General features: G+C 37.3%; 1 protein-coding gene across 1 annotated transcript in view; it reads left to right on the top strand.

The window, feature by feature from the left end:
* The window catches only part of CNTNAP2 (contactin associated protein 2), a 1,579,711-nt gene that overhangs the window by 691,133 nt on the left and 868,906 nt on the right, over positions 1 to 19,672 (top strand). The window contains exon 11 of the mRNA XM_006139900.2: positions 18,795 to 18,901. Within this exon, the coding sequence (XP_006139962.1) occupies positions 18,795 to 18,901 (107 nt within the window). The remainder of the gene's footprint in view (positions 1 to 18,794; positions 18,902 to 19,672) is intronic.

The raw sequence follows: 19,672 nt of genomic DNA, 5'->3' as shown, positions 1-19,672 counted from the left end.
CCGCGGTCAACTACATGGGAGTCCAGCGACATAGCCATTACGCTAACTGCTGGTCCCCCAAAGAAAGACTTTTTAAAGCTGCTACAGTCCTCAAAAATTACAACGTTTGAAAAACCTGCATGATGTATCATTAATTAAACATGGAGTGATTTTTGTTTGTTAATTTCTCCAATGAGTTAGAGAGAGAGAGAAAGAGAGTGAGCATCGCCAACAAGGCCAGGACACTGTGATCCCTCCCCAGCCTCAGCCAGCCCTGGGTCACGGGAAAGCAAGCACCCAGTACACCCAGGGTGCCCTCTGAACTGGAATCAGGAGCATTGTCATGTGGTCTGCCTCACAGGGTGTTGCATTTCACTGCTGCACCCCCATCTGGCCTCAATGTACCTACATATTTAGATATCGTGGTGGTATATTTGGAGTTCACCTCAGTCATCACAAACAAGAATGAGTTCCTAGATGTACTTAGAAAGGAAAATACTGCTTTTAAAAATACAATGTATGTATACAATGGAAACTCCACTTGAAAAGTAACACTTGTTTTACGGTAGTGACAAAAGCAATCAACACTAAATAAATAAATAAATAAATAAATAAATAAAATATCAAAAATAAACTCAAAATTTAACTTGAGTTATTAGCTCTGGGAATGCATTTTTTTCTACTGAGTCATAAGCCCCTAAAAACCGACATTTTATTCATTACCTGAAATGCTGATAAAGACTCACCTGTCTCAATATAACGCTAGTACTGTAATAAATGGAAGAGAATAAAAGTAGGATCAAGATCCTTTAACCAGAAGCAAATGATAGCCTATCCATTTTTCTATATAGGGCAATTGGACCACTTTTATGTAAGACAATAAATCTACGGAAATGAATTGTTTGTAATTGAAATTCAGTATGCCAAATCACTTGACCATTTATAAAGCCAAGTGCATGTTAATAAAACAGTTAGATTTTCATTGTTAATTACTTTCTTTAAAATTAATTTCATTTCAGATGAATTATTTGCTTGAAAGTGGTCCAGCTTTGGGGGATCCTGAAATTTAATTATTCTGAACTTGAAAATTATTAATTATTCCTTTTTGGGAGACCAGCAGATGGCATAATGATTAGATTGCTGGGCTCCTATGTAGTCAACCATGGTTTGAGTCCCAGACCCTGCGACTTGGAGCTCACACCGGGCATGTGTGTGCATGCCCAAAAAGTCCCAAGGGGAGAAGGGAGGAGAGGGGATTGCGAAGTGATCATCCTCCCTTGGGCGGTGGTGATTTCTCACTTTCTGTCTCTCCAGCAAGTACACACACCCTCCAGTAAAAATCTCTCTAAAAAAAAAAAAAAACCAGAACTTTTTTATGATACATATGTATATTTCTAGTAAACTGGAGAATAAATGAATAATGAGTTTATAGTAACAACTTCATAATATGCAGACTAATTATAGAACAGTGACTATAGTATTGTTCTACTGTCAAATATTATTGCAGTCTTGATTTCTCAACTTAAAAGAAGAATTAGAGGGGCCAGCAGGTGGCATAGAGGTTCAGGTGCTGGACTTCCACAGGGCCTACTGTAGTTTGAGTCTCGGACCTGGAGGCTTCAAACTCATACTGGGTGCGTGTGCATATGTGTCCAAAATCCCAAGGGGAGAATAGAGGAGAAGAGATTGTGGCATGGCCATCCCCACCTGGGGTGTTGACTTCTTACTTACTTTCTCTCTGTCTCTCTCTGCTTCACTGATGAGTGCATGGGCCCTATAACAAAAATCTCTCTCAAAAAAAATAAAATTAAAATTTTTTTTAAAAGTCCAACAGTGACGAATTCCTAACAGTTGTCCAGGCTGGCCTTTATACCTATTCTTGTCCCATGCTGTTCTCACTCCAAAATGCCTTCTTAAGTTCCTAACTCTTAGATTCCTGCAAGCTCATCTCGAACACCTTGTCCAATGAGCTTCCTCATGATTACCCACCCCAGTCCACCACAGTATCCCGCATATAACCACACAGGACCCTCCAGAGCCTCTGCAGCAATACCACATTATATTGCTTTTACCAATTCCTTCAGGACCCCGGTGCTACACTCACGACGTCATACACAGCAGATACTCTATAGACCTTCTTTCCATTTGTGAACAAAGTGCAAAACCCTATCTTTTCTCATTAGTTGTTTCTTCAGTAAGCCCTTAAAAGACATTTCTGGAAAATATTTAATTTTTGAGTCCCTAATAATGTTAGTCAGTTTCCTTAGATCACCAGTTTTATTTACCAGCTTATCTGTTAGTTGTCAAACAGAGCCCTAAAGATTAGACTCCTTATGAGGTCAGAGAAGGCGGTCTTTAGCAGCTGATGTTGCCACAAACTGAATTTCCTGAGAATGTTGTCATTCACTATGATAACCAAGAGTTTTATGAACGAGTTTAAGCCCTTACGTGAGAAAAAATTGAAATGATTTATTTCTATAAATTTTTACTTAGCCAAGCATTAAGTAAGTAGTAGTAATATTAGGTAAGCAACTGGAGTCTATCTGTAAATGTATCAAGAGGTAAAATAACTAAGCTACCAAAAAAAGGAAAAAGATTTTATTTGAATGAACAAATTATTAAATAAGTAATAGTCAATTTTGATTCAAATAAAGCATTAGATTATGATGAAAGAACTAATGTATAAATCTCTAGTTCTATTATTCACCATTTATTAACATTTATGAGATTAGATCTGTGCACGGAAATCCCCTATCTGTTTTTAACAGAAAAGAGAACAAGTGTGAAGAATTCTAAAAGACAAGGATTAAGGATATTAATCTCAGAATTTGATCTCTGGCAGTAACAAGCTGTGAGACTTTTGGAAAGCTGTTTAGTGGGCTGGGCCATAATTATGTGCCCCTGAAGAAACTGTTAAGAGCAGATGCTTTTTCAAAACTTTTACAACCTTTAGTACTAGAACATTTATAATACATGAGGAGAGGTTTATTAAACTCCAGTTCAGTCATTAATTAACATGCATTTATTGAAGAGCTAATAGGTCTTATGTGCAAACTTGGGTATTCTAGAGATAACTCCACTAAAGAAATTTAGAATCTAGCTGAAGAGGCAGTAAAATAATTACTATATAAGCCCGAACTCTCTTTATTTAAATAGGATATTTAATACCTTTTGGCCTCCTAAAGAATCTTCAACCTTCATTCTCTCCAGTTGTATAGGTCTCTTTTCTTTACAGAGAGCTGAAATCCATAGGTTTTTGCAGTCATTATCTGTCATAGCTGCCACAGATAGAGACATTTCTTACCAGCTCAGTTTACGACAAGCACTGCCTTCCAGCGAGACTAGCATGTTTCCCAAGGTGGGTGGGGGGGGAGTCAAACAGCAAGGACAATAACAAAACAATAACAATTCTTTAATAGTTTACCACACTATTTGTTTTGAATCTGCTAAAAAGTCACGTCAGAGATATTCATTTCAGTTGCTTCATTGTACAAATACTAAAATACTAAAAGTCTTCATAAATGTGGTCTGCTTGGATAAATTTTTTTTAAAAAAAAAAAAAAAAAGAAAAGAAAAAGAAGTATAACAAAAAAAGAGAAACAAGAGTCAAGATTGAGCCAGACAATGAAGAGAATGTTCAGACAGAAGACATTCAAACTGTTTAGATAATGAATACATGTTTTGTTTGCTTATTGTAAAAAAATTATTATTTATCTGTATAAAATATACTTTCCAAAGATTTCTGGCTTACAATTAGGATCCCTCACTGCAACTTCTGACAGTTTTGTAGCATTAAAGAGTACTAGACTATTACTTGTCTAAGTTCTGACTCAGCTGCAAATATACACTGGAACCTTGAGCACACTTAATTTCACTGAATAGCAACAACTTTTAGTTTATCTGTAAAAATAATGGCTTTAAATAAAGAGGTTTATAATTTTTTTGAAACTCTAAACTTTTATACTCTTTCTCAGTTTGGATTTTTCTTTTAAGCCAAGGGAAATGAACAGCTGTGAATTTTAGAATAACGGAATTACACACACACACACGCCCACATGTGTGTGTGTGTGTGTGTGTGTGTGTGTGTGTGTGTGTTAGGATAATACCATGTCGTGATAATCCTTTCAGGCTCTTAACTGAAGATCTGGAACAAAAATAAAAAGATCTTCAACAAAATTAGTAGAAGTGAATGTAACATTCTATATCCAAGATTGCATAAACAATCCCTGTGGCCAAGATGCTCAATTATAGTAATTCTCTCCCAATATGTATCTCATGTGATGCTTTCTAGTCTCTACAGCTGTTGGAAATTATAGTGGTGTCAGTGGTCCCTCCTGAAGATTATGTACACATGAATAGTTTATTCTTACAGAAAGATTTGAGTTTACATATCAACTGCTGACTTTTTAAAAAATTTAAAATGTCTATTGGCACATGAATTGCTCTACTCGAGCATAAAGCAACTGATCTATATCAATGTTTGAGCAGACTCCAATCTTTTAGGCTGTATCATTTTAAAATAGATCAGCTCCTCTGGTTTGGTGAGTGTAGGCTCCAGTTTTGAAAGTATCAGATCAAATATATAATGTGTCTTTGGAAAGACCTGGCCAGTCTATATCCAAATACCACGAGAGAGTTAATTAAGCAAATCATATAATAATGGAGCATCTTCCTTAGCTCAGTTTTTCACTGGTTACTATTTTTATTTTCACTTTGGGTGAATTGGGAGAAAAGTTTATTTTATCCCCTAAATATGTACAAGGTCAACACTTAAGGGACATTTTAAAGAATTTAGTGATATCTAGTTTGTATGGTGTGTGTGTGTGTGTGTGTGTGCGCGCGTGCATGCGCGCACATATGTGCAGTGTAATTAATGTGTAGTGTAAGTGAAAATGTTGCTTTATCGATAACTAGAAAACAAGAATCTTTACACATTTCTGGCTTGGGAGACTAGCTTTTTTTTTAAGTTAATGTATCCTGTGTAGGCTTTCAGAAGTCATTTATCTTCTTATTTTTTAGAATACTAGTTTCAGCATGCTTGATCCTTTTAAAGCATGATTACTACTAAAAATAGGACATCTAAACTGTTCTTCATCAGTGAATGTTTGGGAGGTCAAAATGCAAGGCCGCTTAGCTAAGGGGATGCTTCCATCTGATTTCAGGATGTAAGAAACAATGAGCCAATTGGGACCAGCAGTTAACGTAATGGGTATGTCGCTGGACTCCCATGTAGCTGACAGCGGTGCGAGTCCCAGACCCGGTGGCTTAAACTCACACTGGGTGTGTGTGCGTGCGTGCACGTGCATGCCCAAGATCCCGAGAGGAGAATGTAGGAGAAGGGATTGTGGCATGGCCATCACACCTGGGGGGTGATTTCTCACTTTCTGTCTCTCTCTGTCTGTCTCTCTCTCTCTGGCGAGCACACGTGCCCTATAGAAAAAACCTCTCCAAAAAAAAAAAAAAAAAAAAAAAAAAAAAAAAAGACCAAAAAAAAAAAAACTTCCCCCAAAAAAAAAGAAACAATGAGCCAATTAAAAGAGACATTCCTCATCAAATAGTATATTTTTTATACATTTTTCTAACTAATTAAATACACCCTATAGCAAAGAATCTCTCAAAAGAAATAAATAAACTTAACAACACTTTATATTTAAATAAATGTAGCCTCTGTATGCATGTGGAAGAACAAACCTTTAAAATAATTTAACTATTATTTTCATGGTAATTTTAAAAATAATATCACTTCTTTTAAAATGTTTAATCAGTTAAACTCATAAGAAAATAAATTCTAGTATCCAGTAAAAGTTACTTACACTATTAATTTCTTCAGTAAAGGGCCGCTATAAATCTATGGTGTTCTCATTCTCATATAAGCCATTATTTTATTGTTTTCTTGGTGTTTTCTCTAAATTGATTAATTTGTGACAGTGTAGCTGTAACTAGTGAGTTTCCCCAAGTTTGATCCTGCTGTTTTAAATATTAATAGTTCAATCGACAGATAAGATCTTCACAGATATTCCAGATAAGGAATTTACATTAGACATGCTTTGTTATCTCTGAAAGAAACAGCATTCTGGTATATGGTGAAATTATGTAAAGCCTTTAGTCAGGCAATTTGTCTTATTGTGTAATTGTGTCATAGATGTGAGGTTGTATCATGTACTTGAACATGCTCAACATGCAAAACTCGAGGCAATCTGTTTCTATGCATTGAAGTAATAGCAGATGGTTCTGAAAGCCATTTCCAACCGTTCAAACTCACCAACATTCACTTACTCAAAATTCAGCCAACAATCATTTGAGAACCTGCCCAATGCCAGACAGAATGCTACAATGGATAAAGAGTGAAGAGGAAACAGCCATAGCCCCCACAGTCAGGGAAAGCACAGTTCAATGGGGAAGACTGACAATAAACAAAGAACCCAACCCTGGCAGCTTGAAAAACATGCCAGGTGTGGGAACCAGCAGTTAGCATAATGGCTATGTCGCTGGACTCCCACATAGTCGACCGCGGTTCACATCCCGGACCCGGTGGCTTAAAACTCACGCCAGGTGCATGTGCGTGCGTGCCCAAGATCCCGAGAGGAGAATGGAGGAGAAGGGATTGCAGCATGGCCATCCCCCCTGGGGGGTGATTTCTCGCTTTCTGTCTCTATGTCTCTCTCTGTCTGGCGAGCATGTGAGCACACGTGCCCTATAGCAAAAAAACCTCTCCAAAAAAACACAAAACATGCCAGGTGCATGTACATGTATGTCTCAGTTCCCAGAGGACGGTGAAATGAAGGGATAGTGGTGTGACCACACTATATTGGGGGTGCTTTCTCTTTCTCTCTCTCTCTCTCTCTCTCTCTCAATCTTTCTCTCTCAATCTCTCTCTCAGGCAAGTGCATGCATCCTCTGAAAACTAAAAAAATCACTCTAGCATTTCTGGAATTAATTAAAGCAAGGTGAGAATAGAGTGACAGACTATAAGAGAATGTCATAATCCAGGGAAAACATGATGGTAGGTTGAACTGGGGTGGAAGAGACACAGAGACAAATTGAGGCAAATTCCTGAGTTTTCGTTCATAAAACTTTGTTAATGATTGATGTGCATGAGAAAAGAGGAACCTAAAGAATGACTTTCAGATCCCTGGTCAGAGCTACTCATTCTCTGTCTCTCTCATTCATGGGAATATATAAATAAACTTGAAAAACAGTTTTTAGAAGTTTGTCTATGAAAGAGATAAAAGAACTGGAGAAAAGAAATATGAGACCCAAACCAACAGTTTTTTTATTTGTCTTAGATGAGATGAATATATTGAGGGAACTCATTCAGGAGAGAGCAAAGTTGGTCATTCTGGAGAGAATAGTGACTAAATGGATTATGTCCTTAAAAAAGCCAGAGGCTAGCAGAGGATATAGGATATATTGGGTCATTGGGAAAATTATAACACATTTTTGCATAGAGAAATAGAGAAAAAAATATGTCATGGCTTTCTGTCAACCCCATAGAACACATGCATGTAAATTTGTTTCTTTCATACAGTGGCAGAAAAATGAAAAGTTCCCTTGTTCTAGCTGTGTTATTGTGTGAATGCTTCAAATCACCCTTCTTCTTCTTCCTTTTTTTTTTAACTGAAGTAATTATATTTTAATTGAGAAAATACTGAGTGCTACAATTTACTTTTTAATAATACAAAATGGAATATGATTAAATATCATCTTTTTTCCCACCTAAGGTCCTCTGAATGGAAATCACTGTTACTATCTAAGAATTCTTTCAGAAACATTCAACTCCCATACAAGAACATTTGTCTCTCACTATATATTGTAGATGGACGTGGCTGTAAATATGAAAAGGTAGATTCTCCATCCTGCTTGTATCTATCAGTCACAGTCTGAGGAGAAGACAGCTGGCCCTCCTAAATTCAGACAAGTTAAAGAAGTCTTATTTACAAACGGGTTATTTAGGAGGGATATAGGGAACCTGCGAGAGAGTGCAAGGACCAGGAAGGGCCCCAGCAGAGCCCAAGGACATGAGGTGAGAGAGTGATTAAAGAAGGAGAATTAAACAAAAAAAAGAAAGGGATATGAATGAGTCATTCAAGAAATTCGAACCTAAAATACTAAGTGTAGTTCATTCAGCACAGGGCCACCTCAAGAGGAGAAGCTAACTTTTTCTTGCAGGACACAGGCAGACTGAGGCATCCTTATGAGAAAACCAAGAAAATAAATCCTGATATAGAGCTCCTCCCTCCCAGCAGTCTCCTGCCAAGATTTCCCATTGGCTAAACCCAAAGATAAGTCAGAAAGTTTAGTTAGCTTTCAATGTAACCTGCTTGATGAGGCTGAGAGCAGAGAGATGGGGAGATGAAGAGCAGTTCTCGGAAGGAGAAACAGAAGATTTCTGACCTTCGTGCATCACCGCAGTCAATTTACTATTCATGCAACAGCTAGGGCTATCCCACTGAAAACAAATGGAAGCATATTATAAACACTCTTCTATACATCTTGCTCTCTTTCTCTTTCCCTGGAAATAGATCTTAGAGATCGTGTCTTATCAGGACACATACGCCTGCTCCATCTTCTTAATGGCTGTCAGGGGTTACGTTGTATGGACTGCCTTAATTTATTACTAACTTCCTAATCAACAAATACAGTATCCCAGTTTTTGGCTGATACAAATAATGCCACAATAAAACTTTTTTAATATTCACTTTTGTGAAAGTGCACCAGTGTATCTGTAGAATAAATTCATGGATAGGAAATAGTTGGCTTACAATATATACATTGTAAATTACCAACTTTACCAAATTGCCCTCCGAACAGTTTGCACTCTAATCAAGAGTGCATGAGGCCTTTTCCATTAAATATCAGAAAGATGAATAATGAAATTTCATTAAAATTTAATTTGTGCTTCTTCGATTATGAATAACATTGAATATTTTACTACATGTTTAAAAGGCATGTTTATTATGTGTGTGAACTGACCTGTTTATGCCCTTTATTATGTTTCAATTTAATTATTTCTGCTGGTCCCCTTGCTAATTTTGCCTTAGGACACATGCATTCACCAGGTAGAGAGAGAGACACACACAGTGAGAGGGAAAGTGAGGAATCACCCTCCAGGGGGAGGGCCATGCTGCCATCCCTTCTCCATTCTCCTCCCAGGATATGGGGCATGCATGTACATGTGCCCAGCATGATTTTGAAGCCATCGAACCGGCCATGTGGGACTTCAGCGACATAATTGCTACTCTAGCCCTTTATTATGTTTCAATTTAATTATTTCTTCCCTTTTTTTTTTCTTTATAGATTTTTGCCTTAGGACACATGCATTCACCAGGTAGAGAGAGAGACACACACAGTGAGAGGGAAAGTGAGGAATCACCCTCCAGGGGGAGGGCCATGCTGCCATCCCTTCTCCTCCATTCTCCTCCCAGGATATGGGGCATGCATGTACATGTGCCCAGCATGATTTTGAAGCCATCGAACCGGCCATGTGGGACTTCAGCGACATAATTGCTACTCTATCTGCTGGTCCCCTTGCTAATACTTAAGTATTCATTATAACATTAAAAAAAAAATGGCTTTTTGTCTGCCATGTTAAAAAATAACTTTCCAATTTGTTGTTTGTCTTCAGATTTGGTTCCTTTTGGAAACAGAAAACTTAATTCTTTTTTACTGTAGGCAAATGTATCCATTTTCACGTATGATTCCTGGTTTGCTCGTCTTCATTAGATGCATTTTCTGTATTAGTCAATTACAGAAGAAATTCCACCATACCTTGTTTATTATTTTTTATTTCCTTTTAATGTTCGGGTCCTTCAGTTCTCTGAAATTTATCATGGTGAATGAAGGAGGATATTTTTACTCTTTCTCAGATGAGTAACTGATCAGCTTACATCGTATATTAGGGAATCTATATTCTTCAGTATAATTACATATTGAAGGCACTCTAATGTGCCTATATTAGCATATTATATTTGATAGGTCTTTCTATATATTTCTAGATTTTTCAATTCTATTCCATTGGTCAGTCTTTAGTTTAATGCACTCATATAGTTTATATTTACTATTGACTTCATTAGTGTTTTATTATGTACTAATCTTGCTTTGTTATTCTCCAATTTCAGAATGTTTGCAGACTCTGTGTTTATTTTGTCATATAAATTTGATAAACATCATGATTTTTCTAATTTCACGTTAGTAATGTTTATGGTTATATTCTCTCAACAAAGTATAAGTACCTTGTGTGTTTTTTTTTTCTTCCTCTTTCTGTCTTCTATCTTCCTCCCTTCTTTCTACATTTTCCTCTAGACTCTGTCATTGGCTATGCCCAAATTGTTCCTAGTCTGCCCTCGTAACTAGTAATCAAAGATCCAAAGGTGGTAGTGAAATAAAAGGTTTCCATAGATAAAAAGTAGATAGTTCAAACTCAGTACAGATACAGTGCAGTGTTTTATATTCCTATGCATTTCAGATAAGTTATGTTTTGGACACAGAATTTCCTGTTTCTCTGTCATGTTGTCATCTTTTTGTCTTCCTACTAAAAGGGACACAGCTGAGATGGGCTTAATAGCTGTTTTTGAGGGAGTATAGTTTATAATCATTCTAAATTCAGCTTATTTTGGGAAAGGAAAATATAAATTATGAATTTGAATTCAACATTTATTCTCCTAAAAGTTTTGGTAGCACTTGAATTTTTTTCTTGTTATATGGAAAAAGTTATTACCTCGAACTGAAAATGTCACTGATTATCCCTGGCTTCTAAACACAGAATAGCTAAGGCATTTTAAATTAATTTACCTCCAGGTAACCAATTAATAATGAAACCCTTTTAATCCTTTTGTTTCTTTGAAGTCCCATTGTACTCCACAGTTTTGTGATCTTCTACCTGGAGCATTAAAACAGTTATCTAATTGATCTTGTGTTTGGTTTTTCCCCTTAGTAGTCTATCCTACATGATATTACTTGCCTTAATCTCTTGTTTTATTGCCAGAAGGTACATGTGCAAGAGACGAGAGAGAAATCACTTTCCACTGGGGTGTGGTCACAGGGCAAGTCTCCATTCCTCCCTCTTGTTAGGATTCTGGACTTGCACATACAAGCCACCAGCATGACTTTCAAACCACTGGGATTAGTGCTTGAACACAGGCAGGCCTGATGGTTCAGTCCCAATGCCCAGCACTTAGCTGTTATGCTACTCCCTTAATATCTTAAACTATTTTTATTCAGGAAGTTTCTTTTATACAAGTCTCCAGTATTTCTGTATGACTAGCAAAAAATGTTCTAAATCCCAAAGCTAGTTAAAACCATTCTATTAAGGGTCAAAGTAACACAGTTCCCCTCTGCATTCCTCTGAAAACTGGCTTTATTGTGCCCATGGATAAAGTTCAGAATCTTTTGAGGAGTAGACGGACTATGTATCATTATATAATCTCTCAAAAATATTGTTTCTTACAAACGTTTTGATAAGAAAGCTTAATCAAGGGACCAGCAGTTAGCGTAATGGCTATGTCGCTGGACTCCCACGTAGTCGACCGTGGTTCAAGTCCCGGACCCGGTGGCTTAAACTCACGCCGGGCACGTGTGCATGCGTGCCCAAGATCCCGAGAGGAGAGTGGAGGAGAAGGGATTGCGGCGTGGCCATCCCCCCTGGGGGGTGATTTCCTGCTTTCTGTCTCTCTGTCTCTCTCTGTCTGGCTGGCGAGCGCACACGCCCTATAGCAAAAACCTCTCAAAAAAAATAAATAAAAAAGAAAGCTTAATCAAATAGCAAAGCTTACTATACATAGTAGACACATAATAAATATTAGGTCATCAGGAAAGTCATGATGTATGTTTTTATACTCTTCTATGCGAAAGTGCATCATAACTTTCCCAACGACCCAATATACGTTGAATGGATTAACAAATCTGCATTCTCTAGGGAAATTCCCAGTGCACTAATCAACACACTCTGCAATCTAAACTCAATCTATGCTAATAAATGTAATGCCTATCAGTTCAGATTTTTTAGTTGCAAGTAATATAAGACAAAACAAAATGACCTAGCAACCACCAAATGTACCGTGTCATATCATGATGATAAGGGCTCGGTCACCATCAGTGCAGAGTAACTGCAGTTCCGCTTTGATTAGGCTTCATGGGGGTTTTCAAAAATTTCATGAAAAATACATACTATGAAAAAACAAAGCATATATTTCAAAAATTTTTGCAGCAGAATAAATTTCACTTTACTTACATTTTTTTACCAATGGTTTTGAAATCTCCCTGGACTTGTTGTAACAAAGACCCAACATAACTCTGGCCTAAAACAGATAAAAGTTTATTTCTCTCCCTTAAAAACATTCGCATAGATGGCCCAGACTCCTGTATTTCCCTTTGCCATTCTCTTCCTCTCTGAGATGGCAGTTTTGGATATGACCACCACAGCCTCTTTGTTTCTCCAGAGTTTAAAAACGTGCCTTCCCTGGAGCAGGTGACGGGCTGATTAAAAAGAGCTCGGTGCTATTTACTGAGGTCCAGCAGAGTTGGACTGAAGACAGCAAAAGGGACTGCTGAGCTTGCAGGTCTTGGCCCTTGAACCTATGATCTCTGAAAGATGTTTTATTCACAAAACAATGAGGGATACTTTGTAAAAGTATAACTCTAAATTAACAACAAAAAAAGTAAAGTGGACTCTGGTTTATTATGACAAAAATGATTTATAAAGCAGAAAATCCTATTTTGGGTGCTTATCTATTGTAGTAAGACTAAAATTAATGATTAATATTGTCAGTATAAAGTGTATAATTATGGGCAGGGATGGCCCAAAGATGCTCGATTACTTTTTAATGGAAAGTTTGGACACACTGTAAGAGGTACAGTAAATGTATCTGCATTTAAATATTTCCATAATAAATATTTTTAAAGAAGCCCCATCAATATAACATTAGCATTTCTGGTTATATCACTATATATTATGATATATAGGAATGAAATATTAAATTATATATATTACTTATGATTAATTCTCCATACAATTTCAGTTTAAACAGAAGAAATATAAGACAGTAATCTATTTTATAGGGAATATATCTTGAATTTAATTGATATTTAATTAGTATTGGAATAAATGTATTAAAATATTGTTGAGGTCAATATAGGTGATAAGAACCAGCAGTTAGCGTAACGGCTATGTCGCTGGACTCCCATGTAGTCGACTGCAGTTCACATCCCAGGCCCAGTGGCTTAAACTCACACCGGGTGCATGTGTGTGTGTGTCCAAGATCCCGAGAGGAGAAAGGAGGAGAAGGATTGCGGCTTGGCCATCCCCCCTGTGGGGTGATTTCTCACTTTCTGTCTCTCTGTTTCTTTCTTTCTGGCAAGTGCATGTGCACTATAGCAAAAACCTCTCCCTCTCAAAAAATAAAATATATATATATAGATGATAAAACAGGAAAAAACTGTACCACGATTATGGACATAGCTCTGAGAACCAGCAGTATGAAAAAGAGTATTCAAGAGTGCAAACATTCTAAACTAATTTCTTGTCTTAATAACAAAAATACAATCTAGTGCTGAGATGAAGGGGAAAACAATACATTCAGTAGGTAATTTATACTGTGATGATGATTTCTAAATCATTGTAAATAATTTTTCTAGCACTTCACACAATAACCTAAGGGCAAACTGTTATAGTTTTTTTTTTCCTTTCTAAACATTAGAACAAGGTATGGTTAATGCTGAGGTGTAAGATCTGCATTGATCTAAAAGCAAATCAAATATCCTAGCATGGATATCTGTAGAAGTAAGCAGGAGGAGAAGCTTAGCTGGCTCTGAGACTGAATACTGAACTCGATATGGAGGTGAAAGGAAACTGCTTTCATATTCTGTGATTATGTTCTATGATTATACGAAGTCTGAAGTCAGGTTCTGAAATAATTAAAATTACCCAATGAGCTTAGAAGATTATTACGTGTCACTCTGAATGGATCGCATAAGAAATGGGAGGAGAGCCTATGAAAAAAAGTAGTTTCAGGTCAAATGCCCAAACAGATCACATTTGCCTTTGCCATGTGCTGTCTCCCCGTATGTTTCCCTTTTTGGGCTGCCTCTCCTCTTACCTGTTATCTCCGTTATCCTGGGAGCCCCTCAGAAAGGACAGCAGAGCTCCAGAGCCTCCATATTCCAGCGCGGTCCTCTCACCAGCCACATAAGCACGTCCTGGGAACTTGTTAGATTTCAGAATCTCAGACTCCACCTACCCCAGACCTTAAGACTCAGAATCCTCCTTTTTAAAAAAAGAAAAAAAAAAATTATTTATTTATTTATTTTAGTTTGCTTTAGGGGGTGTGTGTTTGCTGGAAAGGTTGAGTGAGTGAGAGAAAGAGAGAGAGAGAGAAAGGAAAGGAATCATTCCTTGGGGAGAAGGCTGCACCATAATCCCCTCCCCATTCTCCTCTCAGGATTTTGGGCACATGTGCCCTGTGTGATTTTTAAGCCACTGGGTCCAAGACACAAACCACAGTCAGCCATGTAGGATCCAGCCACCTTAGCCTCCACACCATCTACTGGCTCCAGAATTTTCCTTTTAAGACATTTTTAAGGAATTCCCATGTATTTAAAAGTTTGAGAAATACTGCTTTTGGGTACCACAGGGTCAGTATATGGTGACAGCCAGCTGTATGGATAAAACACTTTGGTACTAATGGTTATTTGGTACTATGTAAGCATATTCAGCATGGATTTCTAGAGTCGTGGTGCTAATACTCTATAGTTTTCATATTGGATCTATAGAATCAGATGTAGTTTTCAAGGTAACACAAAAATTTGATTTGAATTTTATTCAAAAATATCTATTTTAACTTTCAAACACTGTCGAAGGAGAAAAGTCTTCAAAGCACTTTGAAGATTTCCAATATATTCAGTTATGTTGTTAGACTAATGATTTGAAATAAAATCTCTTTTGCTATCTCTGTTTAATTTAGTAGTATCCATAAACTACAAAGTGAGCTGCTACAAATAAATCAGGTATCACCTACAGATTCTTGTATCTGTGAACTCCAATTTCCTCAATGCTTTGCAATTAAAATCAAGTGTAGAAATAAAAGAATTGCTATAGGCAAAATAAAAACACAACTGTCACCCATAACCCTGGATGGAATTGTTGCATCCTGCTAAACAGCCACTTTGTCCCTGTTGATTCATTTTATATTAAGTAATTGTTGTATCTTTAAACTTTTAAACTATAGTTTTTCATTGTCTTATGTATCAGGATACAAATATATTTCATTTGGGGAAAAAAAAAGTGCATTTTTCTTCCAAAGCATTCTGGGAAGCCACAGCTAAAAGGGCCATTCCAGCTGAGTCCAGACGCCAGGGCTGTGGAAGCTGGTGTTAATTGGATGCCTCCCCTCTTCTGGAGCTCTCTGTTCACAACAAATTGACACCTGCCAACTTCTCCTCTGTATGTCCCTGATCCTGGTCAAGGAGTTCTCGAGTCGAAGCAGTGGAGTCATTTTGATTCATTTTTGATGTGACTCAAGCTTTCAAGCTAGGACATGCCATGAGACAAATTATACATTTCCTATGGCCTACTAAAAGAATCCGTTTATTACAGAAAGAATCTGGGGTTACAACCAAAATCACAGATAAAAATCATCTCTATTTCTCAAGGTGAAAGCGATCTTTTCTTTGAAATTACTTCAGATCTTTGGCAGAGTACTTTCATTCATCCACTCCTCAGTCTGTCAACAAGCATTATTGAAGGTGTGCCAGGCACCTGGCTATGCAAAGAATCACCAAATAAAAACTCCTAACTGTAGGAGTTTTTGTTTAGAAGAAAAAGACACAAAAACAGTTACAAAGCAAAGCAACTTTTTTTAATAGGGTGATAAGATGTTAGGGTTTGAAATTATAGGTTTGTCAACTTGATTTGAAAATAAAATATTTCCCACCATTAAGAGTTAGGATGTCAGTAAACAGTGGAAAGAAAGTGCCAATTTTTTAAATATAAATTTTAAGAAACAGACATTAAAAATAGAATATTAAAATCTCATATAAAAATGAACACATTTAAAAAATTCTAAAGATGAATTTTAAAAGTATTCCATTAATCTCATCTAATGGTTATATGTTCTTGTGTGGTCTTCTGATCGTTGCGATGTGGATCTTCTATTTTGTGTATTATTGAGAGGATATTTAGATTCCAACCTGGTTTTCCTTTCCTACTCAATAGACTAGACTAATTTCCCTTGAATTAATTGATATAATGAGCTGATGTAAATTACTTTCACTATTAGGCTTAACTGGTAATAACCTCCAATAATTTAGAAAGTAAATGTACTACAGAAAGGCATGAAGACACTACCTGTAGAAATTGAGCATGAAGGATGTTTCAATTTCATGTAATTTTGGAGTATTGACTTATTGCTTCTCTCTGTGATTGGGGGATCACATCTAGGGGTTAAAGACCCCTTTTCAGAGCCTGCATAGCCTAGGGGGCCTTGGAACAGTCTAACAACACTGGGCCATTCACCACTCACTGCTCTACTTTCCTGTCACTGCTTCCCTCACTTCCTTTGCTGGAGACAATTTCAACATTTTCATCATAAAAATGCTTCTTGTCTTTTAAGGTCCAGGTGAAACACTCTAAACTTTATTCAGCCCTTGATTTATCTACTACCCACTCTTCTGGGATCCACATTTCTGTACCATTCCATACCTCTTCTACAACTCAGGATTCCTGATATTATATTTTGCATAGATTCTACCCCCACTTCAACTCCACCAGGATTTTAGGGTCTTTGGAGAAGAGGAAATATCTTTGTAGACTTGATAATACCACGCCCAAATTCGATGCAAAGTAGGTGCTTACTACATGTAGAGTAAGTTTTCCATCCTCCCTCAGGTAAGCCAACACCATGCTTTTGCTTATCTTCTGCTTGCCCTCAGTACTGCTTTCCCCTTCATTTTCTTCTCTTGTAATCCTGTCCACTTATTGAGGCTCTCCCTACCAGCGTTTTGTCGTGCCCCAAATCTACATAGTACCTCATGTAAAATGCAATAGTACATTGTTTCCCCGGCATTATGCAATTTTTCATTTCTGCCTTGTAGGTTTCATGTACGTAATATATCTACTTTCTTAGACTGTAAGCTCTTAAAAAGTCGTGAATGCAGTTCTGTTCATTTTTCTTTTCCACAGTGCTGTGCATATGGCAAGTGCTGAATAAATATTTGTTGCAAAAGTAGAGGTTTGTACAGTTGTGGAGAAGAGCATACCTACACAGAACCGAAAGGACTTTGCCAAACTGAGCTAAGCCCTGCTGCCAGTGGTTTTAGGCATTGCAGATAGTAAATCAAGAACAACGGTTGGGGAATTCTCTCTCTGAGACCAGCCCTATCAGGTTTTATAAGCAGGGAGCTATCCAGGCCTTACGATTAAGGGGTTCTGCACAGGGTGCCTCTCTGTTAGTCCCTCATCGGCGACCTACTGTTACAGAATCTGCTGTTGTAATCTGAGGGGACTTTTATGTTAGTTTCCCATTAAAATCTTGAAATCTTTGAGTGCTAATGCATGATATCTTAACCAGAATTATAAAGAAGAAGGTCGGGGAAGTCAGAAAGAGGAATTGATGGTAGATGTAGATATGAGACCAGGAGAAAGCAAAGAGGTTGTATTGTTGAAACAAATGTTTCAGAACCAGTTTCTACTTTAGAATTGTTAGGGCGCAAACTGCGACTTGTGCCCAGCCCACTGTGGTCTAGATACTTACTTATCCCATTCACCAGCTTCCTGTTTCCTGCCTATTAGTTATCTACTTTATATCTCCAAACATTAAAACTGTAAACTAGGTCTAATAATAATTACACACACACATATATATAAATTTATTTTATTGATTTATTTTACTTTGCTAGAAGGTACATGCACTCACCAGAGAGAGGCAGAGAAAGAGAGAGACAAGGAAAGTGAGCAAGCACCCTCCCTGTGGGAAGCTCACACCCCAATATCTCCTCCATTTCTCCTTTCAGGATTTTGGGCATATATACTCAGCACATTTTTCAAGCTGCCAGTCCAGGACTCAAAGGCACAATCAGCTATGTAAAATCCAGATCCCTTAACCAGCACACCACCAGCTGGCCTGACTCAATATTTTTTCACATGAAAAAATTGAGGTTTAGAAGGTTAAACCAAGCAGTCATCATTGGCTAGCTTCTAAATAGAAAAGCAAACATTTGAATCTAAAACTTATATGGTGCTCCTATAACATGTTTGCTGCCTCTTTAAGTAGGTGCCCTCAATTGTCCAACTGGGCATGAGGTGAGGTGTTAAAAAGACTTAGACATCTGCTCTCATGAGACTAGAATATTCTGATTGCTGTTGCCATGGCATTATTTCAAAAACTCAAATTACTGTGAAAATCCCAGTGTTACCCCTCTCTAACTTGGTATTGGCCTTGATAATGAACAGAATGGAACAGGAACAGGAACAGGAAGGCTTATCTTCTAGATACTCTCTCCAGGAGGAAATTTAGCTAGTATCTTTGTATTTGTGCAAAAGGAAGATAAAATGAATCTATAATGCAAATGAACCTCTCCACTGTTTGTTAGTGTCTTCTGTTTGCTCAGAAATGGGAAGCAACAGGATCGTGATACATCATCTTTTGTGCGCTTGGCACCTTCCATCATGAATCATATTAATCTGCTTAAACTAACAAGGATTAATTGCCTTGGTAAGGCAACCTGGCATTGAAATGATATATTGCCCAGACAGCTTGGAATGTGGCCACTCATAAATCTCATTTACTTGTTGGTTTATTTCTGTTTGTCTCTTTCTCTGACAGATGTGTGCCCAATCACTGCGAGCATGGGGGGAAGTGTTCGCAAACGTGGGACAGCTTCAAATGCACTTGTGATGAGACGGGCTACACGGGGGCCACCTGCCACAACTGTGAGTGCCAATTTATCTCACTTTAATCACGTAATTGCATGAGAATCCCAGGTCTTCTGCTATGCTTTAAAACTCAGCAACCTGAATGATCCACGTTACTACATCACTTGATTCGGAAAAAAACAAGTTTCACTGTCATTCCTCAAAAAAAAAAAAAAAAAAGTACTTTAGTTCTCAAAATATATTCTGTCATGCCTAATGGCTCAGAAAGAAGGAGCATTTCCAATGTTGCGTTATCATGTAGTTGAGATGGGAACACTGAGCCTGGGTTTTCCTCTCTGCATCTAAGCCTTGTCTCTCTGGATAGAGCGTCTGGGAAATGGTGTTAGTGTGATGTCTGACTGGATCCTAATTTTTCGATTGGTCAGAACAGGAGACAGAGTGTAATTTGCACATTTAGTTTCTAGACAATGGTTGCCTTCTATTTTAGCCCAATTATTTGGCAACAGTTTTCAGAAGAGAGAAATAAATCAGAAAGGGGAATGAAGTCCATTGAAGTTGTATATCTAAAATAAAAGTATAAAAAGGATATTTTAATATTATATTTAAAATGACTAGTAAAATACAGACATGCATTAATTTACACAAAAGCTTTGCCCAAAAAGGCTAAATAAAAATTCAAAGACAATTTCTTAAAAAATGCTAACTCTATGATTATAATATTAACTTTACAAAAATGCATTGTCATTTAAAAACAGATTTACCATAACATAGTTAAAAGAAGGTCATGTGTTATGTCATGTGTGTGTGTGTGTGTGTGTGTGTGTGTGT

Source organism: Tupaia chinensis, unplaced genomic scaffold (assembly GCF_000334495.1).
Source record: "Tupaia chinensis unplaced genomic scaffold, TupChi_1.0 Scaffold000010_1, whole genome shotgun sequence".
Lineage (NCBI taxonomy): Eukaryota > Metazoa > Chordata > Mammalia > Scandentia > Tupaiidae > Tupaia > Tupaia belangeri.
This window is presented reverse-complemented; position numbering and strand designations above follow the sequence as displayed.